Below are 9840 nucleotides of genomic sequence, written 5' to 3' on the forward strand. Positions count from 1 at the left end.
TTAACTAACAATAGCTACCGGAAGGTTGTGTTATAAAACTGTTTTTTACAATCTGTGCTGTAATTATTGTGTCCTCACAAAATTGCACACCCCACCTTTAACTTATTCTTACCACTCCATTTTTTGTGCAGATAACAGAGTTGTACAATGTTTTGTCTTAAACGTGCCTGAAATGATGAGCCTATTTATGTCAGATGTAACCTGAAACAAACATGACATGAACAATGTTGTTGTATGAATGTAAATGACATTTTAAACTTAAAACAATATTTTCATTAATAAAAGTTTATACTGTGCATAAATATTGCTTGAGTTTTCCCTTCAGCTTTTAGGTTTTTTATTCAAAGATAAATAGGTTATATATTAACCAAGCAATCAGTGATGAATTTATAACAGTCTGTTTATTAAACAAGGTAAAGATACAAAGCTTTTTTTCTTCTTTAAAACATTGATAACCTTAGTTTAACTTCTCAGTCTTGGCTGTGCATATTTAGTTGTCTAGAAACTGTATATGAAACCACAATGCAAGACAGGAAAAAGTGTAGTAAATCTATGCAATATCTTTTCATAGAGAACATGGGTTAAACAGTTATACAGATTACAGCTCAGAAACTCCATGCTGAAGGATAAAAATAATAAAAATGTTTACACAACCGAATACTGCAGAACACAACACAGAGTAATGGAAATGTGATGATAAAACAGTTAAGGCTTACATGTAAATAACTGATATAAAACATGAATGTTAATAACATATGAGTCGACTAAAATAACAGAAAGTTCATACATAAACCTTTACAAAACCCAAACCGAACATGTTTATTAAACGTAAAAAAAAAAAAAAGGAACTTTGAATGATTAACATGTTTTACAGTACAGCAACATGTACATTTTCCGGTTATCTCATAAGAGGGAGTTGGTTGAGGAGGCAGGGTCTGTTGTTGGCGTAAATGTTTTTCAGGCCAGTGGCTTGAGTAATATGTTTTTAATTTTTTGAAAACATACTATATACTGTATATGTATTTTACATTATTCTCTGTTCCATCTCCAGCTTGATTTCTAGCTGTAGCACCTTTTCAGAAGTGCCCTGAAGAATAGTACCATCCAGAGGTTACATTTTCAGTTAAAATACAACAAACAATACCATGTACAATAAAAAGAATACTAATGAGAAAAATGTAGAAAAGGAGAGGCAGCAGCTCCACAAAACTAAAAAAATTCTTAAACTAAAAATATAGACTAATTGAATATGACTTATACTGCAGTTTGTTCCAAATGGGTAAAGCTTATTTAAATGAAAACAAAAAACCTTAACTGGGTCAAAGTAAGTGTACAGTGACTTCACATTTTGGTCCAATATTTTTCTGATGTTATAATTACTGCTCCCGTAAAATGTAACTTCAAGTGTTTTAAAAAATATGGGCTTGTTGGAGCACAGCTAGCACTGATATATGTGCAATATTTCCAAACCGCTAACACTAATCAAAGCTTAACTGGGTAAAGAAAGCAAACACACACTTAAACAAGATAAGCTTCCTCCCAACACCTCAGCAAGGTTCTATATGGCACTAGAAAATGAGACGTGAGGAAAACATGTCAAAAGCAGTGTTACTCTGATCATACCTTATGATCAAAAAGGTGCCATAAAAGTAAATATCAAATATGGAGTTAAATTTGAAGTTAAAAAAAAACCCAAAACATTCATCATTCTTCCCCCTTTTTTGCTTCCCAAAGTCAATAATACAACTTTTCAATACAATCATTAAATGTTTAAATTGTTACCTACCGATTGCCTCGCTTTAATTTTAGATGACCCTGTAGATGTGTGTAAAAACAAAGTAACAGAAAAACTGTTATCTGCACACAGTCCGTACTCTTAGCTGCCACAAGTAATGCCCTTTGGCATTTTCCATCCAACAAGATTTGAACAATTTGAGCAAAATCCACAAGGCCTAAAAGTGCTTTAAAATTATCTTTGGATGTCTCCAGAGTACACCCATCCAACATTGTTTTTTCCCCCACTTTCTCAATTACTTTTAAGGGCAAATTTCATCTGGCACATTTTTGGGAAACCATTTCATGGAAGAGGGGAAGGAAAAACTCTAACTTAAACATTTCTAATGGCCAATTCATCCAACAGTTTATATGATGCTTACGAAAAAGTGCTTATTAAATCTGACGCAAGACATTCTTTGCCACTTAATCCTCCAGAAACATCTAGCTGTATTTTTCACATTCACAAAATAACGCTGTGCTCATTTTTGACAGTATGGGGATGGATGGAGGCAGCCTATATACTGAATGCTTATGACAGCTGTTATAATGCTAATGTAAGCCTTATGTAGATGGCTCTGGTTGCAGTCCTCATTAGCACCAGCCAAACAAAGACACTGAATCCAACCTGCTGCTGAGTGGCTGAGAGCTCAGATGAGGGAGATGCGAATGGGGATGCTGGGGGACTCAGTCCTTTGAGGCGACTGGTGGCTTACTAGGTGCTCCACCACCGTGTGTTTGGACATGTGCTTCATAAGGTAGGTCTCCTACAAACAAATGAACACACAGCAACACACTGATGTTTATTATAAGGACATTGGACCCTTAACTCACATCAAGATATACCTAAATTACAACAAAATGAGAACAAGTTTAGATTTCAACTTTTGAAGGGAGTGGGAGACTACGCAATTGATCAGAAGCTTTTGATGATGAATATCGTAAAAACAAAACCTTGGAAAGTCAAATATTACTTTTTTGGAGCTGCATTTATATACAGTTAGTGAAAATATCTTAATTGTTTAGTGTAAAAAATATCTGTTAAAATTACCAAAAGTACTGATACTTGATAGAACTTAACTTACAAAGATTCATTATACATTTTCTATTTTAGAAGCTGGGACCAATATACTTTGGGAATTTTTACAAAAAGTTATGGATTGTTCTATGAAGTTTTTATTGAGTAATTAATTATTTCAGCTGTGACCTTATCTTCTCGCAGAAACATTTGAAAATGAGAGGCACTGTATAAAATCATCTTTGATCTATGTGAGTTCCATATGTGGATAGCAAAAAAGTTCTTTGTTTAAACTACCATGTACTTTGTAAAACCCTGTGAAACAAAATGGGGTGTGAACAATCTGAAAAAGAGTTGACATTTTTCAATACGAGCAAGAGCATGTTGATAAATATCCCAATCTGGGTAGCGGAAAACAAAGCTAGTTTCAGTTCAAATGAGCCAAGGGCCATCATTTTATCAGTCACACCAGGAGATTGTCTGAATAAACATTGAGAAAATCTGACACACATAACGATAACAGAAAAACCTGTTGTTTACTTACTGAGGTGTATGCCCTTCCACACATGCTACAGCAGTAGGCCTTAGCGTTTTTGATGGCGTGCGCTGACAAGTGGATCTGCAATGATGCAGAGTCTGAGTAGGCACGGTAGCAGTTAGGGCATTTATACGGTTTGTCTTTATTGTGCTGCCTCTGGTGAGACTGTTAAGGAAGAGAAAGAAGTTTTTATTTTAAACATTTTTGTAAACATTCATTTAAAGCAAATAACCTGTTTATGTCTAAACCAAAACATGTTAGATGTGTTGACTATTTCTTTAAAAAGGGATACTTGGCAGAAATATCTTTTGTTACAGAAATAAGTTTTACTGACCTGGAGGTTAGACAGCTGGGTAAAAGCCTTTTCACATCCAGGGTGAGCACACTTATAAGGCCTATCACCAGTGTGGATTCTGTTGCAAAAGTAGAAGTCACAAATTACTTTATTTCAAAATTACTAATAAAGAAGAATAATTAAGGCCTGAAAATAAAGTTGGACTCCACAGTTGAACTCTTATCTCTCTCTCACTTTCTATCGCTCAGCTTTCATATCTTATTACTGCTTGTCACTATCTTTAAATTCAAGTTACTAACCTCTCCTTTTTCTGAGAGCTCCTGAGCTCTCTTAGGTTCCTTGGGACTGTTGATGAGGATGGCCTGCCCAAACAACCCCCCCCCCACCCTATCCTTCTTTCTGCATCTTATCCCATCTCCCCCATCCCATTTTTCAAGCCCAGCACAGTTTAGCAGATAGCTGTTCCATCATGAGCCCGGGTCTGCTGAAGATTTCTGCCTGTTAAAGTTTTTTCTTGCCACGCTATGACGGATTAAGCTGGGCTCTTGTAATATAGAAATAAGTAAGGTCCTTTACCTGCTTTTTGTAAACATAATGATGAGCATGGTCTTGTTACCTGCTCTTTTGTTAACGTTAACAGACAAAGAGTAAGGCCCTTTACCTGCTTTTTGTAAAGTGTGTCGAGATAACACCTGTTATGAATTGAAGCTATACAAATAAAGATTGATTAATTGATTGACAACAGATTACTATTACTGGACTGACCTGGTGTGCTGCTGAAGGTGTGACAGCTGACGGAATGAGTTCTCGCAGTAGGAGCAGTGGTAGGGTTTGATCCCCAGGTGGATGCGCAGGTGCTGGGACAGGTAGGAGGCATTGGCAAATGTCTTGGAGCAGTGGGGACACTTGTGTGGTTTGGCCTCCGTGTGGGACTTGGAGTGAATCTGCATCTCGGACTTGGTTAAGAAGGTGAGCGGGCACACTTTGCATCTTGATGGAAATAAGGAAAACAAAAATTAGCAAGCATAAAGAAAAGCATTAAAGTTAATTATCAAAATTACTTTCCCAATTACTTGTCTTTCAGACTGAAAAAATGTAAGTTGCAAATCCTTCATCATTTATGCAAACTACTGAAGCACTCGCTCCAAACCAAAATCATTGAAGAGTTTGATTCTGGAATAATTACAAAAAACAGGAAATCATTAATTTCTATCCTTCAATCCAACGATTATCCTTTTACTGTAGCTTTCTACGGTTTTGAAGGTTGAAGAGGCTAGAGCCAATACCATCTGTCATTGAGCGAGACGCTGTGTACACCCTGGACTGGTCGCCAGTCAATCACAGGGCTTCCTTTAGTTTCTACAACTTCCATTTTTGAACATTAAACATCACACTTACATAATTTAAATGGCTTTTCAGAAATGGCCTCCAACCTATGATTCCATTAAAACTGAAGAGTAATAGTCGCTGATTCTTGTGTACAACCTGTAGGTTTTGCCCTCTTTGGGTGCAACAGTGATACAGCCTTGGTCAGCTAGGATGGGATAGGGCACCACGAGCAGAGGACCAGACTGGTTTTCTGCTTTGATCTTCTTTCGTCCCCGAGGTGCTTTTGGTGGAGGGCCCAATAGTCCAGCCAGGCCTCCAACTTTCATGTGGTCCATGCCAGGGCCGCTAGCTAGCCCAGAGATGATGTTCACAGAGGGGGTGCCACCCAGGCGGTTGTGGCTGCTGGAGGTTGGGGTTGTGGGGGTTAGTGCCTCTGAGGTGCTGTGACTGTCAGGTCGGGAAGAGGGAGCCAGGCCTTTGGAGAATAAAACAAGAACTCTCAACACAATAAAGAACAAGAACCTTTAGCATTTAGACTTCAAAGGGTTTTAATTACTCTCATCATAAAATTATTGTTATTGTATGCTTAGTTCTTGACTACAGAGCAACATGTGTGGCACGTGTTATGTTTGTCTCGGTCTACTTACAATGCACACCTCAAGTCTGTTGAAAGATTTTTAGATTTTACAGAAATAACCACCGATGGTTTCCTGTAACAAGAATTTTTGTTTCCTGAATCATAAAGCTGAGGTACAGTTTATAATACAGTTAGCTGCGTTATAAAAAATATCTAACTTGTGTTAAATAATAAAAACTTAGAACACCACTGCTGTGGTTGTTCAACAGCTCAATGAAACTGGTGTTTCTTTAATACCTAACACTTACCAATATGTTGTTTTATATCTTGTATATGTTGTTTTGTACCTTGAGTCAGGTTATTTGGAAGTTTTATAGTTTTGGTCTGCACCACTATCAGTTAAATATTATTATTACTAACCTTTAAAAACCTTTACCCGTCTACTTACATGCCATCTGCCTAAACAAACAAGTGTGTCTATATTGCCTAAGTATTGAGAGCATTTTAGTACAATGCTCTCTCTTCAAAATACAGTCTCTTTGTTCATAAGACTGAACTGTTTTTTTAATGTCTTTTTTATATATGAAGTTAAAGTTTTTGGACAAAGTTATTATTCTGATATTCCTCCATGTCAACAGATTAGAGGATAGCTGACTTCAGCACCTGATCGATGGTTGAGTCGTCCAGTTTGCTCGCTGAGTTGTCTCATGTGCCAGTCCTCCCACAGTCCTTTGGCCTTAACTGCTGACTTGTCATCCATGTTTCCGTCTGGAAGTTTTAAGGTGATGGCATTAGAAATCTTTTTAGTAATAATCATATAGACTGACCATATTTTTTTCAAGTTATTACAAAAAATAAGACATTGTTCATATAAAAATTTAATGCCTTGTTTTCCAAAAGTTCCCTGAATTAAACGGGTATCTAATCAAAGAAAGCGAGACTAAAAATGTAGACATAATGGACTCAATGACAAATGATGTGCTAAAATGTGTTGGCAGTTGAAAACACTTGACACAAGTATGCTGACACATGATTAACAGTGTTTAAATGGGGTGCAGCCCATTTAACACATAGACTGTACCTGGTCCAGAGCTGGAGGCAGGGCGAGCATGTAGAGCGATGTCCGGCTGTCCGGAGCCCTGCTGTTGAGGGTGGTGGCCTGACAGCTGCTGCGGCTGTGGCTTTGGCACCGGCATGCTGTGCTGAGCATTTCCATCGTGGGAAGAGGTTTGCACCAGCAATGTCTGCTGGGAAGGTGTGGAGGTAGGTGGAAGGTGTAGGGGTCGGATCTTCTCAGCCATCAGCTGCTCCTTGATCTTGTTAATGAGCACCAGGTTATCCAGCTGCAAGGGTTAACGGGTCATGCTCAACAGAAAACAGCCACCATGTGTGAATGTCATTCATGACCCAATAAAAATGTCCCAGGACATAAGAAAAGCTCAACTTTGTAACCCTGCAAGACAAACTGGGACAGCTTCTCACTCTAAGATTTATTTCACTGACTGGTCCTGAATGGCTGAAAAGACATTCACACAAGGAATTAAAAGGCAATCAAATGTGAAATGTTACAATAATTAAGTTAATGGGGACTTACCTGGCCTGGCATGGATGGAGGTGGCGGCCAGAAATATGGGTTGTTAAATCGAGGCTCTGCCATCCTAAAATGAGTAACAGTTATCTTATTTACTCTTGAAGTTATTCTAAAAGGATATTCTATTCAAAAACACATTTTTAAAGCCACTTAGAATCAGAGAGGGCTTTCAATGTACGAAGATTTGATATTGAATTGCTAAATCGGAGTATTCATGTAAGTATGATGAACATTATTTGGTGCACATTCACACTTTTCCATAGTGCAGATTTTTGGTTGATTTTTTTTTGTGTCAGCATAAAGCAGTTTTAAAATGTTATTTTACATTATTAATAATGTTATAATAGTGCAGACAGTTGAAGTAGTTGAGAAGTATTCAATTTTCTGAATCAAATGGATCGAGAGGACTGACCTCAAATAATGAATAAAAACAACATTATAATAAAGATTGACATTAAAAAGGGACTGAACAAAAAGAAAATAAGAAGCCTAAATCAAATTGATTTTCACAAACAAAAAACATTAGTCCTACTGCAAAAAAGATTCCATTGTTCTGGCAATTTTCTCTTGGAAAAAGACGTACATTATATAGGCTATCTCTTACAAATATAAAGTAAAAAAAAAATAAGTAGGATGGGTTCATTTGGCCAGGAGCCGTTTTGTTAAATACGTTTGCATTCAATGAGTTTAGTTGTCATGGAGATTACTTTAGGAAATGACATGAGCAAACCCAATTTACTTCAGAAACCTTGAGATGTGGTTAAAAGATGGATAAAAAAAACAGCACGGGATGTAAGGATGTTTTGGACAGTGTAACAGTAACAATTGCTTAATATATTTCATCGTGTAAATAAGGCCTGCAGTGTCACCTTTAAGGATTACTCTCAAAATAGCGTGCCACAACAACAAAATAAAACGAGACCGACAGTGCCGTAGCAGTTTAGCTTGGATATTAAGCCCTATTCCTTTTGTCTGAGAGGGAATTCCTGAAAATAAGTGGACGAAGCTTTAAATGTTCATATATAGCCTACGAATTGGAAAGAAAACTCTCCATTCTTTGATGTTTCGGACAAGCTGGCCTTCTGAGGGCAACTACAGACGATAACTCATGAAGATTTTTTATGATCAATCCTCCTGGTGTGGCTCAGACATTCTCAGACAGTTTTCTTTAAACATTTCCAGACAAAAGAGAAACAAAAATGGCAGCCTTATTTTTATAAGGCGGGACGCCATATTCTGCAGACCCCAAAAATTTAGGATGAACATGTTGTGAGAATGTTGATGGGGATAAAGGGGACCAAGGCGGACACAAAGGTGTGTTTATCATGTCAAACGCTGAATGATTGTTTACGGCGAATTGCAGGTTTGAATAGCCCGGCCTCCCAACCTCTTAAAAAAACTGACACTTCCTACAACAACCATGCCCTGCAAAAACAGAAACGGACAAAATGCAGCCTCGACCCGAACAACAGACCGACTAAAACAAATGAAACAATGCGTTGATGTAAAAATAGAACTAACGCAAAGTGCCTTGTCTCTGTAAAAACGCCATGCCATCTTAACCAAATTTACTTTGAGGGCTGCTTTTTTTTTACATTCTGCAACTTTTGGACGAATCAAAGGACAGCGATTACATGTAATGCACAATGCACGGATCTAAGAAGCTATTGCTCATCAGAGAAATGCATAGCAGTGAAAACACGAAAAGACATGCACAAATACCTTGTGTCCTGATTGCAGATATTGTCTTGCGAGTACAGCTATAATATAAAAGCTTGATGTTCTTTCTGTCTGCCTCCAGTCGGACCACCGCTTCCGGGTCGCTTTGTTCACTTCTGGGTGCTGCTGCAGGCTTACCATCCATGCAGAACAGACTTAGAGGAAATTGTGTTTTTGTTGCTTTTGATTTTTACACGATGATCCACTCAACACACGTATAAGGGACAGCTCGTGTATTAACACTCTAATGACGCTGTTTCGGCGCATGTTTGGGTTTGAGTTTACGCACAGATCCGCGTTGGTGGAAAGGTAGCATATTCAATTTCGTTTCCTGAAATAACGACGCAGTGTAAATAAGCAGTGTGCTTTTTTGTGAAGTGTTGTCCTTCCTAAAGAATCACTACGTTAAACATTTCACTTATAGCATACCAAATAAGTCTACTCGACGTGCTGCTTAAAAGGACGCTATAAGGTGTCTTAACGTTGAAATCCCATCATATTTCATGCAATCTACTCGTGATCAACTCGTGTTTAACACGGCACCTGAATTGCCCAGTGTCTTTTGCAGAGTTTTGTGAAATAAAAAAATAATCATTTTAACATTCACTGTTGTAATTGGCCTATTTAACTCCACTCATTTTATTTGGGTTTCAAATAAAAACCTTTCACTAGGATGCTTTCAAAGTACATACATACACAATACATTAAGTACTACTTGTTCCACAGTTGTGGTTGGAACACAGGAGTCACATAGGAGTAGTGTTCTACATTTTTATATTGTAAATATAAGGTCCGTCAGAAAAAAAACAAAAAACAACATTGATTGTTACCATTAGTGTCCAAATGGGATAAAAGAATGCTAACTAATTGGGGGGGGGTTTATCTTTATTTGTCTTTGTGGGGATATTGAAGAGATACATATTTTTTTTATATAAATTATAGGTTGCAGCTCAGTTGGTAGTCTGTTTCTCTCAACTGGAAGGTTGGTGAGTCGATACCC

At 37.6% G+C, this 9840-nt stretch overlaps 1 protein-coding gene across 1 annotated transcript; it reads right to left on the reverse strand.

Moving 5' to 3' along the window:
* Positions 1 to 382: 382 nt before the first annotated feature.
* znf362b (zinc finger protein 362b) lies at positions 383 to 9332 on the reverse strand. Its single transcript, XM_079359466.1, is given in 10 exon segments — positions 383 to 2540; positions 3336 to 3494; positions 3664 to 3742; positions 4390 to 4614; positions 5110 to 5428; positions 6194 to 6298; positions 6612 to 6873; positions 7125 to 7188; positions 8844 to 8861; positions 8863 to 9332. Coding segments are annotated over 10 exon segments (1467 nt in total). The 5' UTR covers positions 8982 to 9332; the 3' UTR covers positions 383 to 2423.
* Between the last annotated feature and the right edge of the window lie 508 nt (positions 9333 to 9840).

The sequence above is a fragment of the Symphodus melops genome (assembly GCF_947650265.1).
Source record: "Symphodus melops genome assembly, chromosome: 13".
NCBI classification, from domain to species: Eukaryota; Metazoa; Chordata; class Actinopteri; order Labriformes; family Labridae; genus Symphodus; species Symphodus melops.